The sequence below is a fragment of the Xiphophorus couchianus genome, chromosome 15, assembly GCF_001444195.1.
Source record: "Xiphophorus couchianus chromosome 15, X_couchianus-1.0, whole genome shotgun sequence".
Lineage (NCBI taxonomy): Eukaryota > Metazoa > Chordata > Actinopteri > Cyprinodontiformes > Poeciliidae > Xiphophorus > Xiphophorus couchianus.
Genome location: NC_040242.1, coordinates 22,956,092 through 22,974,430, shown reverse-complemented (window position 1 = coordinate 22,974,430; position 18,339 = coordinate 22,956,092). Strand labels below are relative to the sequence as shown.

At 38.0% G+C, this 18,339-nt stretch overlaps 1 protein-coding gene across 2 annotated transcripts; it reads right to left on the bottom strand.

Moving 5' to 3' along the window:
- Positions 1-724: 724 nt before the first annotated feature.
- On the bottom strand, positions 725-18,054 carry LOC114158459 (gamma-aminobutyric acid receptor subunit rho-2-like). Of its 2 annotated transcripts, none has more exons than XM_028039959.1 (10): positions 17,408-18,054; positions 15,179-15,250; positions 14,142-14,248; positions 7,337-7,404; positions 4,829-5,052; positions 4,669-4,751; positions 2,867-3,007; positions 2,229-2,381; positions 1,184-1,251; positions 725-1,078 (listed from the first exon to the last, which is right to left on the bottom strand). In XM_028039959.1, exons 1-10 carry the CDS (start codon positions 17,530-17,532, stop codon positions 764-766), a joined length of 1,356 nt encoding a protein of 451 aa, XP_027895760.1. In that variant the 5' UTR covers positions 17,533-18,054; the 3' UTR covers positions 725-763. The 2 variants fall into 2 exon arrangements, with proteins under 2 accessions (XP_027895760.1, XP_027895759.1); XM_028039958.1 differs by having other exon boundaries at positions 1,184-1,392; positions 17,408-18,051.
- Between the last annotated feature and the right edge of the window lie 285 nt (positions 18,055-18,339).

Here is an 18,339-nt window from a genome sequence, read left to right as displayed (position 1 = left end):
CAGTCGCATTCATATCTCGATTTGACACAGTAGAAAGTCCCACACTTCCCATATTTGTGCCTGTCGTCCTGTTTTTAGCCGGTTTAATCCTTTGCCAACATGTCATAACTTGTTGCAACATGAGTCTTGAGATTCTCGCGCCGGTTTTAACACCTGTGTGGCAGTGACGTGACTGAGCCCTGCTGCTCCTGTGCAGCAAAATAAAAAAAAAAAGAATCATGGCAGCAAACCAGCAAAGGCAAAGAATTTGTAACTAACCGAGTGAATTGAAAAATGCTGTTGGATGCAGGCAATGTTAAGTACTCAATGGCAATATAGCACAGTAAGCTTGTTAATAAGAACAGGTTATTGATTTTGTTGTTATCTATGTTCAAAAGTGGGTAGTACTGGTTACATTCACTTGAATCACTTTCTGGGAAAAAGGGTAGCTACAGTATATGAGTAGTTGTTTATTTTGCAGTAATAAATAAGGTTTTTTGTTTTTTTTACTTGAAAGGTTACATAAAGGTTTGTTTATGTATTTCTATTGAAGTAAAAACTTGTTTTTTCTCCTCTCCCCCAAAATAAGACAATGTCCTGCTAAATCCCTCTGGAGTCAGGGCTGTACGCAAGGAGAAGCTCTCGCATCTCTAGGTGTCATCCAGAGCAACAGCTGCATGTGAGCTACAAGTAGGTCTTCCCCCAGCACCCAGAGATGAGGGACAGCTTTCCAAACTGAAGAAAACATTTTCCTTTTTTGGAGCTTTATTTAAAATGCACACACTCAGCAGTACACACACCAGTAGATCAGGTTGAATAGGATGTAAGCACCTGGGAAGATCATGCGGGAGTAAGTGTCAATGGTGTGGGTGTTCTGGATTATGCGGAAGCTGCGAATGCCCTTCTTCTTAGTCTCTGTGGACTCATTGTCCAATGTGAGATGGACCACCATCTGCTCCTGTTTGTCGGACGGATCCTCAGCTGCCATAGAGGCTCTGGTGTACCCTGCCAGACTGTTTGCATCAGCCTCACTGTACATTCCGTCCAGCATCATGGTCTTGGTGTGAGGCATGCCACAGGTGCAGGGCAACGTTTGGGACTGGGTGATAGAAAGAAAGGAGGAAAGAAAGAAAGGAAGGAAGTCATGACTGAGTCTAGGGATTTTTTGGAACTGGTTGTTACTGATTTTGAAATCATATCATACCTGTTCCTTTAGTTTTTCTCTTAGCTTCCGGTCTTTACCATCCCTCACTGTGGTCAGATAGTTGACCGCTGCATATTCAAGCACAGAGAGGAATACAAAGACAAAACTGACCCAGAGGTAAATGTCGACAGCTTTGATGTAAGAGACCCTTGGCATGGAGGCGTTGACTCCAGTAATAATGGTAGACATAGTGAGCACCGTAGTTATACCTGAAGCACAGAAAATAGAACAACTCTGTTTGTGTCGAGGTCAATGAGGCTGCAGGGAAAACACAAGAGGCATCAAAGGATTTCATAGATTATTTAGTAACTTCCAGTCATGAGAAAAAGGAAATGCCCCTGGTAGTCACTGAACTCATGAAAAAAGAAAAGTACAACCCATGATTTAAAACTACAGTATGTAACTTTTACAAAAGTATATTGTTTACATATTTGTTAAAAGTGTCACCATGTCCTGACAGTATAATATGAGACAGATAATCTGTGAAAAGATCGATCTCTTCCACCTCCATCCTAATACGACAGATGTTTTCATGATGTAGACTGCAGACAGTCAGACCTGTAACTGAGCCGCCTGCAGCAACAAAACGTGAGCCCAGCCAGGTATGCACAGGTGTGCTTCTGAGCTACAGCTAGACTTCAACTCTTTAAATGAGCTGTGAATGGAATATCAGCAAGCAACTGACACAGCAAGGAAGAAAGAAAGAAAGATATGAAGAAAGACAAGAAGAAAGGAGGACGGAAAAAAGATAGGAAGAGAGAAAAAAGAGAATAAATGAGAGAATGACGCAAAGAAAGAAATAAGCAACGTTGTTGAACTCAGGATCTCTGTCACAAAACGAAGACCAATGTCCCATCAAAATGTTATCCTGATTTTCCAAACAGATTTTTTAAACTGCTGTTCAGTGAACTGCTCACAAGAACTGAACACGACCCAGATGTTCATTTTCTGTCCAATCTTAATTTGTTCTATGTCTCAGAACCCATACGATGTACTGTTGAGATGAACGTATTTCGATTTGAACCAGCACAAAGGTTTTTGTTACCTAAAGAGACTCTGGCAGGAACAGCCCTACGGTCGATCCAGAAGGACACCCAGGACAGCATGACCATCAGAGTGGCAGGAAAGTACGTCTGCAGCAGGAAGAAAAAGATGTGCCGCCGTAGGGTGAAGTTGATGTACAGCCGGTTGTACCAGCCTGAAAAACAGGAAACGATGCAACCCAGTTGTTTGGTGAATGTTCTGATGAACAACCCCAGACCATGTTGCTGCCACCACCATGTCTCACTGTGGCTTTGCTGTTCTTTTGGTGATGCTCAGTACTTTCCGGGCCACAAATATCTTTTAAATTGGAATCCAAAAGTTCCAGTTTGGTTCTTTCAGATCATAACAAACTCTCCCACTCCAGCAATAGATGATTTATACTAGTTCCTTATCATCTACTCTGCATGCATTTTTGCAAAAGTAAATATATTAATAATATTTTCTTGTGTATTGTTAATATACACAGTTATTATTACATAAATCTAATTTATGTCAAATTAGATTTGACATAAAGCCCAATTACAGTACAAAAATTCAAAAACACAATCACACTGAACCCTACTAATATTTTGTACATCATAAATGCTTTTACAATTTACACCAGACAGATTTACTAGGTAATTATACACATGCCAATACCTGTGCTGCTGTAGAAAGCCAGTCTGGAGGTGGTGTGAAACTTCTGGATGAGAAACTGAGATAAAGAGATCCTGTCATCTGTGCTCAGGGACTCATCCCCACTTTTCCAGTAAAGCATCAGGTCTTCATCAGTGTAAGCATCTGAGGAACAGAAAGCAGAACCAGAGCAAGGAGACACTTTGGATCAGAGGCTTTTAGCGGTTTACATATTTATTGAAGGTTTTCATTACAAACATACAAACATACCAGAGTTACCAATGAGAGAAAATAATAATAATAATAATAATAATAATAATAATAACAATAATAATAATAATAATAATAATAATAATAATACCAGATCAACCAGTATAACTAGAAACCATCTATTCATTATTTTGTAAAGTGTTGTAGATAGTTCAGTTCTTAATTCAGAAAATAATTAGAGCTATAAATATTTTTTTTTCTTTCAATGTTTGGTGGGGAGATACTATTATGATAGCTAAATGATAGCTTCACAATTTAACTGATGATGTTACATGATTGTATAATAATAATATTTTCATGGTTGTGAAGGACAGCAGTGCGTTGAAAGGTGAACTATGGTTCTGGGAATATTTACAGAGAAACTGTTAAATCTGGAATTTGTAACTGGCATCTAGATAAATCCCATTTTAAGAATGGGCCAATTGGTAGATAACGATGTTAATGCTGATATATCGTGCATCTCTACCATGTTAGGCTACTTGGTAAGGCAACAGAAATACTGCAAAACCTCTCAGTTCTGTCAACAAACCAATTAATTCGAAATGAGTACTGAGATGCAAAACAAATTTTTCAGAAAACAATTATCAAGTGGCTGCATATCTTGGCAAACTGTAGACGAGAGGATTTCAAAAACATTTCCTAATAACAAACGCTTCCGTAATAAAAATACACCTGAATTCTCCTGATGTACAGCAGGAAATAAACTCTGCTGTAACATTTTCACAGAGAGTTGAAAATGTTACAGCATACTCCTTTGAATATGCAGGTTCAAAGGAGTCTTGAACCTGCATATTCAAGACTCCTTTTAATTAGACTTATTGTACAAGAAATATCACTATTCAATAAGAGGAGAGAGGAAAAATTCACACTGAATAAAATTGTACAGTGATATTATCACATTCCTGTGAGATTGCACATAAGAAGCTGGTTCAATTAAAGCTGGGGTAGGTGACTTTTAAAGCAAATACTTATTTGTTAAAATTATCACTATGACAGTATAACATGAGACAAAAAAATCAAGCTTCACTGGTTTAATTGAGTTTTAATCGAGCTGTTCCTGTCTCTTTCTTTGCCAGTGCCTTTGAAAGCTCCATTTCCTATCAAATGTTCCAAGGGGCTCATGCTGAATCCGCAACACGTGTGCTAGTGTACTGAACTAAATTGCAGGTATGATTTAAAGAAATCCTCACAGGTTTCAGTGGAAATTTAATACAGAAGCACTTTATGTTTAAGTTTAAATAGTAGCATAAATGTGAGGAGGTAGGGAAGAAACTTTAGAAGAGGAACACTGGCTTTCGATGTAAAATGGCTTTACAGTGAAGGTGAAACAATCAGATATACATTATTAGCAACAGAAAAGGATGTCAGCAAAGTGACTGAAAAAGCACTGGATCTTTAAGGAGATCTACAGAAATGGAATTGCAATCTGCTATCTTCAAACTGCTGTTCCACTAAGTGAGGTTGGTTCATAAGCTTTTGCCAGAATGTCTTTAGCCACTTGTAATAAGAAGCACAGTGAGACACAAGGCTGTAAACTCAGTGTTTGTGAAACTCACAGCTCTCCAGCTCCAGAGTGCATGTTTGTGAATCCAGAGGGAAACGACTGAAATCCATATTGCAAGCAGCAGTAACTGTTACCCTGAGGGATAAAGAAAGGACAGTGTAAAGCCCAGCAGCGTGGGAGCCTGCCAGCTTGGATTTAGTTGGGTTCCTCACCTCAGGCTGTACAGAACATGGCCATCTGGAAAGACCCTCAGCATGATGTTGTCGGTGGTGGTGTCATGGATGAAGGACCTCTTAGAATGGACGAAGAACACATCAGGGACCCAGATTTTTTTCACTAGGCGCCCATCAAATGTCATGCTCTTATTTGTGGCGCTTGGAAAAGCCAACCTTTCGTCCTTCCAGTAGTGCCTTAGATACAGAGTCATGGTGAAGTCCTAAGGGAGGGGGATTGAGGGTGGGCAGCATAAACAGATTCAGGATTAAGTGTCAGTAGAGGGACTACTTGCTTGCTTTCTCTAGTTTATTAAATTCCTCCAGGATTACAGCAATCTGACCCATGCCAGCTGGATTATTTGGTTATGTCGGGACCAAATGCACAAGCTCTACAGACGTGTGAAACATATGTTCACTAAATCATCTAACTGGCCATGGTTTCTATTGATCCAAGCTGATTGGAAGGCTGTCGCTTCACGTTACCCTGCTACTTTACATCTGAAGGACGCTCTGCTGCAATGCTGCAGCTCTGTGTGACTGACCACTCTTTGCCCGGTTCTCCTCACGCCATTACATAAGACCAGATCACTTAGAAATAATAGCTATGACAACACATTGTACTGTTGGCATACACCAGCAGAGAACCTTTGCTGTTGCATAAAAGGAGAAACTGGACATTTCTCAATTAAAAATAACAGCAAAGAAATGTTTTTTATTGTCCTTCAATGAGGTCATTCAGTTGTTTCAGCACCAAAGTGGCAGAAACACAAAACCTAACAGACACATAATGATAGAAATATTTCTAAAAAGTAAGAAAATAAAATAGACTGTAACTAGGTAGACAATTTTTGACATAACTGTACATGTTTGGTTCTGAAGGATTACATCAAATGTGAATATTTAAAGTATTTAATGCTTCTTATATTATGTATTATAATTATTACTTACTGGAATATCATGTATTGCTTATGATTTGTCCAATTATGCCCCCACTTTCACAAATATAATTGGTCTAGTGCTCTGCTTTTATTGACTTTAAGAAGAGAAACAATAATTGTAATTATTCCAAAATATTTAAAATCTAAATCAGAATATACTTTTTAAATTTAAAGCAACTTGTGAAGTAAACTCTCTGTGAAAATGTTAGAATGATTTCTTTGTCATAGGAAGACAAGCAAGACTGTTTTTATCTCCTAAAAATGTCTCAATTTACTCTCACTGTTTATTTTAAATTATATGTTTGGCTGAGAAAAAAAAGTTTGTGGAAACAACCAACACATAAGACGGATATTATTTTTAATTCAATGTTCAATACCTGAATTAATTGACTTACAAAAAGCACATAGTTATTTGCTGTATGTGAGTCTTAAATATCTGCATAATACAGTCATATTCCATAAATTTGAATACAGCTAAAAAGTTTGTTTTTTTCACTAACTGAGTTCACCAAGTGAAACTCAAAAGATAGTCAGAAGGTTCTTTTGAAGGTACCATTTTCTGCTGAGAAGAGAGCAACAACATGACCTGAAAATCACATTTCACTAAACTACTGTAGCTCTAGTTGCTGAACTACAATTCTTTATTCAACAGTAATGAAAATGTTTGTGTAAGATGTCAGGTCAGTTTCAGATCGTTTTGAATGATGTGAATACAAATTAATAAGAAGGAGGAGAAATTGGACAAAGCAGCATAAGGTCATAAAAAACAGCAAATGATTATGACTCAGAACTCTGCATACTTCAACATTCTGACTGAATGTCATTACCAGCAGCTATTTTAACTATTAATATAATTATATTCCTCTACAGAATCATTCATGTTCTTCCTTCTGTTCCAAAACAACTAAATCCACAACCTTGGGATCCAAATTAAACATAATCCTTATGCGCCCTTGCAAACATGAGATTATACAACATCATTTTCCGTCCAATTTATAAACAGAGCAGAAGGCTGATTTAATTACATCAGTCAAACCTGTTTTAATTTATTCTGATGATCAACAAGAGAAGTGTGTTCTGAAAAAGAGCTTGAATTTTACTTGAATTATCATAACTTTACTCAGTAGAGGATTGCTCCGTCACTGTCAGCTTTACAGTTCAATTTAACTAAACTAGAAATTATTCTGAGCTGCATGTAGTTGCTCGTCAGAATGAATAAAGTATGTTTGAGTTGAATTGAATAGAATTTTGTGCTGGAGTTAAAATTCTGGCAGTGTGACAAATTTGTTTGGCAGTCAAGCATTTGTTTACATGCTGTTAGAGAAATATTCCTGCGTCGACTCATTAGCTGCAGCAACTGAACAGCATCCTGTCCCTGTGCTGCAGCAGAGGTCATTTGTTTCAAACTTCCAATCTTTCTAATCTGATAACATCAGTTATGTTGAATCTGGCTTGTTTTTCTTATTTGTAATTATCTGCTGCAGGTGAGATTTTTACCTGCCCTTGACTGACCCGATAGTGTGAAAGTGGTTGCACTGCGTGTCATTCAAACATTCCAGCAGCATACCATGTCAACTTCCGATATGCTGTCCAAACTCTCCACCTGAACATCCACTCCAACTGGGACAGCTGGACCTGCAGATCAATACCAGAAAGCTCATTATCAGCATTGCTTTTTCAGTTTTAAACCAGTGTACACTTTCCGTTTTCTCCCTTTGCTTTGAACTCTTTGAACTGACCACACATGGTTGTTAATTACTAGGGGTGAGCGATATTGACAAAAAGTAATATCACAATATATATTTTTTGAAAACCTTGAGAATGATATCACAGACGATATTCCACGTTTTCCGCTTTTTTAAAATTATTGTTGGATTTGGCCAAACTAATATGTAGCTTCAAAACAGCTCCACTGAAGTAATATCTGTCAGTGTTTAGATTTTTAACTCTCATGTTCTGGCAACTGCAACCGAACCCTAAGGCTCCGCCCTCCCCTGCTGCAGAGGCCAAACAACAGAAACGTCTGTAAATCTTTTTCTTATTGCAGGTAGCAGCTGATTCTGTGAAAGTCAGACCAGTCCAGACTGTGGACCAGCTGATCAGCTTCTTCTTTGTTGTAATGGTGTAGAAAACATTAGCATGTAGCACAACTGGTACTACTGTAGACAAGACAATATGGCACACCCCTAACCTCACATTTGCTTTGGGCTGTTTTAATCAGCTGAGTCTTCCCACCATGAACTGTATTCACTTAATAATGTAATATAGCACTTTTTAACATGCTTAAAAGCCCAATACACCCTAGTGAAAAATAAATATATTATGTTTATTAAATCTTAGCATACTTGAAGCTAGACTAATCATCAGTATACTTCAAGTTTAAGAATTATTTAACTGAAAGAATGCTATTTTGGAATAACTAATTTTGTGCTTAATATATTATAATTCTAATTATCCATCCATCCATGCATTTTCTAACACCCTTATCCCTAGTGGGGTTAGGAGGGCTGCTGGTGCCTCACTCCAGTGAACGTTTTGGGCGAGAGGCGGGGTCACCACTGGACAGGTCACCAGTCTGTCGCAGGGCAACACAGAGATAGACAGGACAAACAACCATGCACACACACACTCACACCTAGGGAGAATTTAGAGAGACCAATTAACTGTGTAAGGAAGCCTGGTCTAGTTAATCCGGAGAGAACCCACGCATGCACAAGGAGAACATGCAAACTCCATGCAGAAAGACCCCGGGCCAGGAATCGAACCAGGACCTTCTTGCAGCAGTGCTGCCAATTTCGCCACTGTGCAGCCCTAATTGTAATTAAATTGTAATTAAATTGCAGAAAAGTTTAGAAAAAATTGAAGTATAAGTGTACTATTACATTGCTAAAAGTATACAACTAAAAGTATACTAGTTAGAACATAAAAAAAACTTCATACCTAAAATGTACAATCTCCATGCTTGATTAGTATATCTTAAATGTGCCATTTTTGTGAAAGAATTACACATGTCTTTAGAATGTCTTTTAAATATAGAAGCATTATATATTTTATATTAGTACTGTGATCTCAGTATGCTCCAATTAAACCTTTAGTTTACTATAATTGCTGATGAAGTACACTTTTTAGTTATTTGTCAATGTCTTTTATTATTCTGCTTTGCCACTTTGTTCTTTACATGCACCATACACACTACAGTACTGCAAACACATCAGGCGGTCGGTTTACAGAAGGATGAGGTACAACACACTGACCGGCTGAAGAAAAATGACATTGTGTATTCAATATATTCACATTTTTCAAGAGTACATTGCCAATATACTATCACAGAATTGTACTTTAATAAGTATATCTACTTGATAACCCACTAAAAATGTATTTCAGAAAATTATAGCATATTTAAAATGTACTTACATATATTATTTTTCCACAGGGGCTAATGTGATGTATTAGATGTTGAATTAAAATGTGCTGGACTGACATAGACTGAGATCAGGTTCAGACTGAATTCAGCTCATTATTAAGTATACAAGCTAAATAACATTTAGTTCAAGTCAGCTTAATTCATTCTAATAAACACAGATTCATTCTGATCACTTTGGTTCTGGAACAAGCATTGGATCAGTTGGACAAAACATGAGTAAATTGGTCTGAATGGAAGTGAATCTTTTGTTTTATGCCAGCTGACCTGAAATGTCTCTGATCTGAGTTGGAGTCAAACTCTATAAATATCTGAACTCATTCAAATAAATTGGCTGTCTAACAGCCAAGAGATTTTTTTAATCAGCCAGAGTATCTGATAAAAATAAATACGACGGTTTTATTCTACTCATGATGTCATCTGCTTCCTTGTCATGAAGCGCTCCCTCATAAAATAACAGGATAGAATACTCTGTTAAGCCATGACTAACAATACACATCATTTCACACAATGTGTTTGGTTAAATCGTTGACAGGATTCTGTAGTTTACTGATGAGTGTTGCTCAATTGACTGAGTGGATTAGAAATAAGGACAATTTGGGATTTAAAGGGATCTGGAAAAGTATCCCACTATCCTGATCATTAGTAGAAAAAAACAAACAGACAGAACCTTCTGTCATTTGTTCAGTGCAGTGACATTGGCTGCTGTGGTCTAGTTAATCTGTGGAGCCGTACGGGTGCCAGCCTTACATAACCCAAGGCCCAGCAAATCTGCTACCTGGAAGATGGGATATTAACTCCTGCCCAGTTCCAGCTGTCGGTCTTGTCCCCCTTTCTCTTACTTACACCATATGCCCCACAACACGTGCCGAACACATTAAATCCTGAGCTTCAGCTGATGTGACATAACATCAGACACCTGCTGAAAAAGCAGAAATGAGAAGCAGAGGTCTGTTTCTGCTGGTGCCTCAGCTCAGCCTGCAGCTGCACACGGCCACAGCTAGACTCAGAAAGCTTTTCAGAGCAGTGTGTGTTCCCCTGGTTACAGGGTGCATGAGCGTTTGAGCCAAAGCTGTTTTGCTGTTTTGACGCATGTTTTTTTTTTTTTTTTTTTTTTGCATCAGCAAATTTTCCCAGTATTCACTAATTCTTAGATGACACCTCTTAGTGTGTCAGAACAAAGCTCCACTCCACAGCTCCTGATGACTCTTCATGGCTCTCAGCAGCACTTCAGTGTAATGCTAAAGTGCATCCACTGGCATTTCCTCATGGCCAGAAAGCCACACCCCCAACCCACCACACACACATGCACACGCCCACATACCCCCACACACGCACACAAACATACACACACACAAACATCCAAGAGCAGAGAACACCTCAAGTCAAATTAAAATGCAACTCAATCTGTGAGCCCAGGCTGCCAGAGGAGTCTTAATGATGCATCTTTTCTTTTTTCAGAGCTCTGCCAAAGCCCACAGCTTGTATAATTCCAAATCTTCCTTTTTAGAATGCAAATATTACAAGAACACCTGAGCACAATAAAAAAATACAGTTTATTTGTTTCCATACTTTGCTATAAAAGTAGCTATATTTAGGTGGGTTTGAGATTTCAGTCAAGCTGATTCCTTTTTAATTAAACTAATTATGTGAGTCATTAAGCAAGCAACCTTTCTGTTCCTAATTCAGAAAGTTACACTACTGTCTGTATAATAACCACTCTGCTAAGAAATTCAGTTCACTAATGTTGGTTATTTGCGAGCACAGATGTTTTAAAAGGTCTGTGTCTCCAGGCTGAATGTTGGCAGAAGGATGTTCTGTCCTTACTGCTTATCCAGTAATAACTCAGAAATAACATAAAACACAATGCTAAAACATATGTACAATCAAAATAAAGGTCAATTATTTTGTTATTGGGATTCATGGGAAATGCTCTCCATAAGTCCAGCAATTTTAGTTACTAATAAACCAGTTTGCATGCAGGGAATTAGAATTTTCTGATGCTAATATAAATCTGAGATAATTACTAAATCTGACATAACTACCTTTAACCCAACATAATACCAGTACACGGTTTGTTTAGTAATTTATTAATTTCCATTCCAGCTGAGTATTTCATATTTTGCACAATTTGATTTGACATGTACTCACTTTACATCTGAAGCCACGAACAAGTACACCATGTAAAGTAACTCTATATATTCTGTATACAGGTGCACTTAAAAGGAATCCCAGCTCTTTATTTCTCCAGTCAAACTCAGCGTTCACAGAATAATCTTCATGTCATTTCTACAGATGGTGATGACACCCATCCCTCACTCATCTGCTCTCGGATTAGCAGCTGTAAATCCGTCACCGGTTCATCACGCTTAGCTCAGACAGCTAGGCCTATGCATTACAAGGGTAAATCCAAAAAGGGAATTCCAGTGATGCAATGCATTAGAGTCAATATTTCCGCAGAATGTCTCAGTGCTATTTTTATACAAATATGTACTAATGCATGGTGGAACTATCTGTTTTCATCTATGTTTTTCAACCTAACGCAGAGAGAAACAAACAGCTGTACCTAAAGAAATTCAAAAGCAACGTGATGACAAATATTCTCCACTGTTTGAATCAGGTCTGACCGAAAGGAGCTGGTGCTGTTGATTTAGTTATGACACTTGAAACAGATCATACTCCTGGACATAAACTGTTTTTTGTAGGTAAACATTAACAATAAAGCTATTTTAAATTCTGTTTTATTTAAGTTAATACAATTAACTTCACTGTTATACTGTTTACTGTTTGAAAAAAAGCATCTGGAACAACCCTATTTTACTTGGCTGTGTTTCCAGAATCATGATCAGAAAGAAGGTTTCAGTTATTGTGGCGCAGTCAACAAACAGGAAGTAGTTCTGTAAGAAGCTTTGATGAAACTAAGAGGAGCCAGAGCAGCTGTTTGACTCACAATTCTCCCTCAGTCAGAGGATTGCACTGAAATCTCTCTCCCTGGAAAGGGGATGGGATGCTCACAGCTCTCACAAGTCAGTGTTTGGTGATGCTAGAATAAGTTTTCTGCAGGATCTGACAATAACAATAAATAAATACAAGACAAAAGGCTCCTCAGTGGGACGTATGCTTCCATCTGTGGCTGCAACTGTTGTCCTAAAATTCACCATGGTCTGTTTTCTCTAGAGGTTTAAACAGAGCTGTTTAATTCTAAACAGCAAAGAGCTGGGCTCTTTAGTTGAATCATAAGCTCCTTATTTTTAATTGCCTGCTAAAATTCAAGCAGCAGGGGCTTTTTCTGACATTCAAGGTGCAAAGGAACAACACAGAATATGACTACAAACGGAACATGACAGCATGGTTCTGCCAACACATGGTGGCAACAGCGTATTGAAGAAAATACAAAAAAAACGAAACAAAAAAATCCCCACCATAAACAGCTTCAGAAAATCCTGGCAGTGCTTTAGACGGATGCAAGAAGCATGACTCCATGGTAACAATGAGGCAAGGGGAGGAGTTCTGTTCCAGGTTCCTCAGGGTTCTGTCACTTTAAGTCAGTGTGATGGAACATAGTTCTATCACTGTGGCTCTTGGAAGTATTACTTCCATTAACCCTAACCCTTACCCTATTTCTGAATTAAAAGATATCAGAACAAACCTCTCCTATGTGAAGAAGTAATTTTCCTCTAAACCAAAAAACTGGTTGTGTCACCATTGGCAACAACAGTTGTCATCAAGCGTCTAGCATGAGCTGCATGTTTAGTTTAAGGTTGAGCCACATCATTCCAGTCAGATTTAAGTGCAGACTTTAACTAGGCTACTTCAGAATCAACTTTTATTAGTGGTGAGTTGGACTTAATGCCAGACCCAAGTTTGTCAGAGCTTGAAATTCTCTAAATTCATCATTTTCAGGTGGAGAACTGAAATTATATTTACTTGCAGCAAGTAACAGTTCAGTTGTTGGTATAATGTTCTTTTGTCTTTGTTTTAGTTTTACTCCAGATGGAGAAAACTGGAACCTTTCAAAAAGTTCCAGTTTTCTCATGTCAGTCGATAGAGTATGTTCCTAAAAGTCCTGGAAAACATCAATATGTTTTGGGAATGGGTCTTAGTGGTATTCTTGGTCAACAGTGGACTGAGAAGTTATTGGTGACCTCTTGGAGTCATTTTGGTAGGCTGGTCAGTCCATGGAACACTGCCTGGGTCTCCAGTGTTTCATCTTTTCTCGTCTCCTCACAGTGATTACCTCTAGTCCCAAAGCTTTGCATGTCTTTCTTCCCCTTTCCAGACTGACAGACCTTACTTCTCGTTTCTTTTTTAATATTTTTTATCTTCTTGAGATCTTTTACACTGTTCCCTGTTGTCATTCAGATTTGATTCAAATGCTATCTTAATTCTACAATGTGACAGTGATAACAGGCAGGTGTGGCTCAGGAACTGAGTGCAGCTTATAAAAAAATTTTAAAAAATTTTTACAGTAAATTTATCATCAGACAAAGGGGTAATTTCTGTCCACACTGTGCCAGATTGGTTTCAATAACGTTTTTTGTATTCATAAATGAAATCATCATCGGAGTTGCTTTTTGTGTTTAGTTGGGTTATTTTTGTTTGATGGTAAAGTTAGTTTTATCATCTAACATATTTAATTTTGACAACAACAAAAAAAACAGAAGAAATATGTAGGGAGGGAAGCCAACTGATCCATAAAAACTAATGGTGTTAAGGAACCACTGAGCAGAACTACTGCTGTCAACGACTCACTGGGTGTAACTGGATCTGAATCTGACTATTTGTGATTGGCTGGACTGGAGTGGAGTGAATTTGGACTTGAATTTGAAGTAATCTCAATTCATTTTCATAGAATATGACTATAGATTAGATTAGATTAGAATAGAATATCTGAGCTGGTATTTGCTGTGCAGTGAAAGTAAATTAACTGCTATCAGGAGAGGTTGCTTACCTGCGAATGCTGGCCTCATGGTGAAGTCATGCTCATCCACACGCAGAAGGTGGCTGGTTTTCAGCTTCCGTGTTTTGGTGCCATCAATGATCTTCCTTGACAGAGGACTGAGAATAATAAACAGAGAAACAGGGAGAAAGAATCGATGTATTTTAAACAATGACAAGGTGACCATGTTAACGGCAAAACTGATCTTTATTGCTCAAAACTACGCCTCTTTATATATGCTAATAAACAAATTCTTATTCTGTGCAAAGAAGTATTAAGAAATACACACTGTACTTACAATTACAGACTACAAAGGCTTTTTATGACTTCTTTACAATTTGCTTGAGAGGAACCAGACTGTTATGCAGTCCTCTAAAGCCTTTTTGGCCTGATAAGCTGCTTTTATTTGAACTTTCACTGTTTTTGTTATTTTCAGAAAGGTATGTGACTATTTTCAGATGTGTCTCAATGAGTTTATGATTCCTGGAGAGCTCTTATCTGATAACCTTTCATCCAACAGATGGAGGATGAAGGATCTCTGTAGTCTGGCACCTTACTGGATTTTCTTTTTTTTTTTTAAACAGATTTATTTCAGTGAGTTCTTTAAGTCTGAACCTTCTTTATTTTACCACCTATTCAATTATCAATGCAGACATTAACAAGATCATGGTCAGGTACAAGAACTGGACAATAAAAAAATTTAAAGCCAGATTCTAGAAAAACTCTTCAGAAACCCTTGAGGCCTGTGCAAGAATGTGCGCAAAAAGCTTCCTGCCACCAAATATATATAAACTTGAGAACAAAGGTTTGTTTGTAGAATAAAACCTTTAATAAGTACATAGTGAAGGAATATTGATCTGGACAATACACAATGTCCACTAAATGTATCAAATCCAATGACAGTTGATTCAGTATTCCAATTTATTGTTAGATTACATCTTAAGTTGGTCAACTTGAGGCAATATCTGATTAACAACCAATAGAACAGTGAAACAGAATTAGATCTTTGTTGTTGAATGATTGACATTAATGTTCTGTGAGCTACACACCCGTTCACCATGGCAGCCTCCAAGCCTGCCTTCCCAACAAGAACCACAGCATCAGGTGTTTCCCCCAGGGCCCTACAAAGACACATATTCATGTTCAACTTGATCATAGAAAGAGCAAACAGGAAGCATGCCTGAACAGTTACAGAGTGACAATGCTAAGAACAAAAGGAGATCAGAGTAAATGAATGGGTCATATTATGATTTCCTTTCTTTCTTACCATAATCATATTATGTAAACCTTCTGTTTACTATCAAAACTGTACAGAAAAACTGCGTGAACTTCCAAGTTACATAGATGTGAAGATCTGTAGGAAACTGGAATTTCAGTGTTTTGCCTAAGTTTTGCCTTCAGTGTGTAGTGCTGGGGAAGCTGGAATTGAACTCAAAATCCATCCCTGATCCCAGATGACTACTCTTCTAAATTCTCTACTAAATTGAATCAAAAACTGAATAAAATCATTTCTTGAACCTCCTTTGGAACCGGTCCTCTTTTAATTGAATTCAGTTTGGTTTATTTAGACCCAATCCATAAAACAGAAGTTCAAACCAATCATCATACATTCAAATTGATGCTAGTTTTCAAATAATGCAGTTTGTTTCTCAAAGTGGTTTTCAAAGTTTTCTATAAGAAACCCAACAGATCACAATGAATCATTGGCTTGCAGCATTTGCTGCTCTTGGACAATCACTTAGCAAGAGCAAAAATTAAGCTGTAATTCTGCTTCCTGGTCTGGAGCCTGGGCTGTCACTGTTTTAAAGGAATAATCAATTTGACCAATTTCCTAGAGAGAAGAAGCTGCTCCATCCAAAGTGGGATGATAGCGTCTCTCTGGATCAGATCCAGTTTTCTCCAAAATGTTTGCCAATTATCAATGTAGCCCACATTGTTTTCAGGACTCCACTTAGACAACCAGCGGTTGAACGGCAACAATCGTCCAATCAGGCTAGAGAAAACGACATCGTTTTAGTAAACTTACACACTCAAGCAACAGTTACCTCTGATCTTATCATATAAATGAATGTGGAATGGAAAAAAAGATCATTATGGTTCCTTAATTTAAACTGCTGAATAAATGTTTGGAACTATTTTCAGAGACAAAATAAATGCAGGTTTTTTTCAGAGTCAGACAAATACAGACATTAATGGTGTGATAAAGGACATCATACATCTTTTTATTTTACTATCCAATGTAAATTCTCATCTCAGGTTCACTTTATATTAATATTTATCTTGATGCTTGTTTCTGCTTGAAGGATGTTTGCCATGTTGATTTGCTCTTCCTCTTAACGAATATGGAAAAAAAGTTACAGTATGAAAGCCTTTGAGACAATGAGATGGGTAACCAGCAGCACAAACAATAAACAGATGAAGTCCTGGTTTCTTTTGGTAAATGTCTTGTTCTTCTGGCTGGAAATTAAAATTCTGTCTGTGAAAACATGCAACTTCAGCTCTCAGAAAGTCAGAAATGTTGGGAGGAGAACTGCTTTAGAGCAGAGGTGGGTAGTATCTAGCTAGATTATCTAGACTAAATTACATTTACTTGATTAACTTGTATGGACATGTTTTAGATTAGATTTCACCAGACACAAACACCCAAAGGTTAAACTGAGACTTTTGAATGTACACAAGCTCAATTCTTCTAATCTTATTTCTGTCTTCTCAGCTTCCTGCCCTTTCAGAGAACATTTTTGTAGCTCAGTGTCAATGGAAGTATATTGCACTCCTCCTGTAAACATTGGCTTGAAAGGCTTTATGCTGTGAAAATTCCTGGATTTGGAAATGTATGTTTCTTATGTCTGAATTTGCTATTTTTGAAATGGTGAAAAAGAAAACAAAGAGGAGGTGTTGATTTTTTTATTCTTATTATTTTGGATATTAGCTAAATGAAAACCTTAAACCTATTTGTGCAGGCAAGCACAAGTCCTCTTTCGCTACTGAATCGCAAGAATCTCCCCTCTGCGTCTGTCTGTCTTTTTACGCACGACTTGGCTGGCTCACCGCGAGCCCAGGAAACAGAGTAGTCCGGATGGACATGATCAACAGAACACATCCGCTTTTGTTCCTTCTCACCAATCTAAGCTGCCCGACAGCTGTCTCTATAGAGTAGAGTTCCAGACTGAGGACATGTTGAAGGACGGATGGATGGAGGATGAGTGCCTTCCATTGATCTACAGTGTTTTGATCATCAGCTCTGACCTCATGGTGGAACTGAATCTAAGAATACTTACTTTCCTGGCTTGAGAGTCTCTCCCGGCTCGGACCATCGCTTTCTCCTGCTTCCCAGCCTCCGGGACTCTGCCATTAGAATCAGAGACAGAAGAAGAAGAAGCAGGACCCTGGCGTTATACGGCATGTTGACTTTTAAAGGTCCAGCGGGGATTCCACAAGAGAGACCTCGGGACCGCAGGAGGGGCGCTCTGAACCCGGTACCATCTCTTCTTTTGACGAACTGACAAAAATGTGACAGGCATGAAACTGTGCAACTTGTTCGCCACAGCGATAAAGTCTGATAAGCGCTTTGATTGGTCAAACTGCAGAGCGGCTTTTTGTCACTGGGAAGCGCGCGCGGCGTCAGCAGGACACGGCACGCGCAGCAGAGCGAAATAAACAAACAAATCGACACGACGAATCCCGGTGCTGGAGAAACACGTCAGTTCCCCTTTCTCTCTGCTGGAGACACTCTTAGATTGGCCTAACCGCCACATTAATTCAACAAATCACTGCCAATAGCTGCGCACTGTTTCTGACTGTAAACCCGGACACGGAGCTGGACCTGCATGGAAATAACATTACATAGGAAATACTGTCTTCTGCACTCATAAGGACTGTTTGTTGAAATAAATATGGTCAACTGTAACTTAAATATAGCATAATGTCATTAAAAGTATTCCATTGTTTCTGGGTCACTCTTAGATATATCATATATATATATATATATATATAATTATTTATTTATTTTATTTTTTTCTCGTTTTCAAGAGGGTCCTGAGCAGAAATCTGCAACACACAACAATCTGGTTATACCAAAGTAAAACAAATTAAAACAGAATTTAGTGCAGTCTAGAAACAACAAATATAGTATTTCAAAAAGGGAAAAAAAATCTATAATAAGATATATCCAAAGAAACTGAAGAAAGGACGAGACACATTTTCACTGAGC

Bases quoted from the DNA above. Each gene is read 5' to 3' on its own strand.
- LOC114158459 (XM_028039958.1), bottom strand. From the start codon at position 17,532: ATGCCGTATAACGCCAGGGTCCTGCTTCTTCTTCTTCTGTCTCTGATT. The intron at 15,251-17,407 runs GTAAGTATTCTT...GTGTCTTTGTAG, and splicing joins GAGACTCTCAAGCCAGGAAA to GGCCCTGGGGGAAACACCTG. The intron at 5,053-7,336 runs GTATGCTGCTGG...CCCCTCCCTTAG, and splicing joins GCATATCGGAAGTTGACATG to GACTTCACCATGACTCTGTA.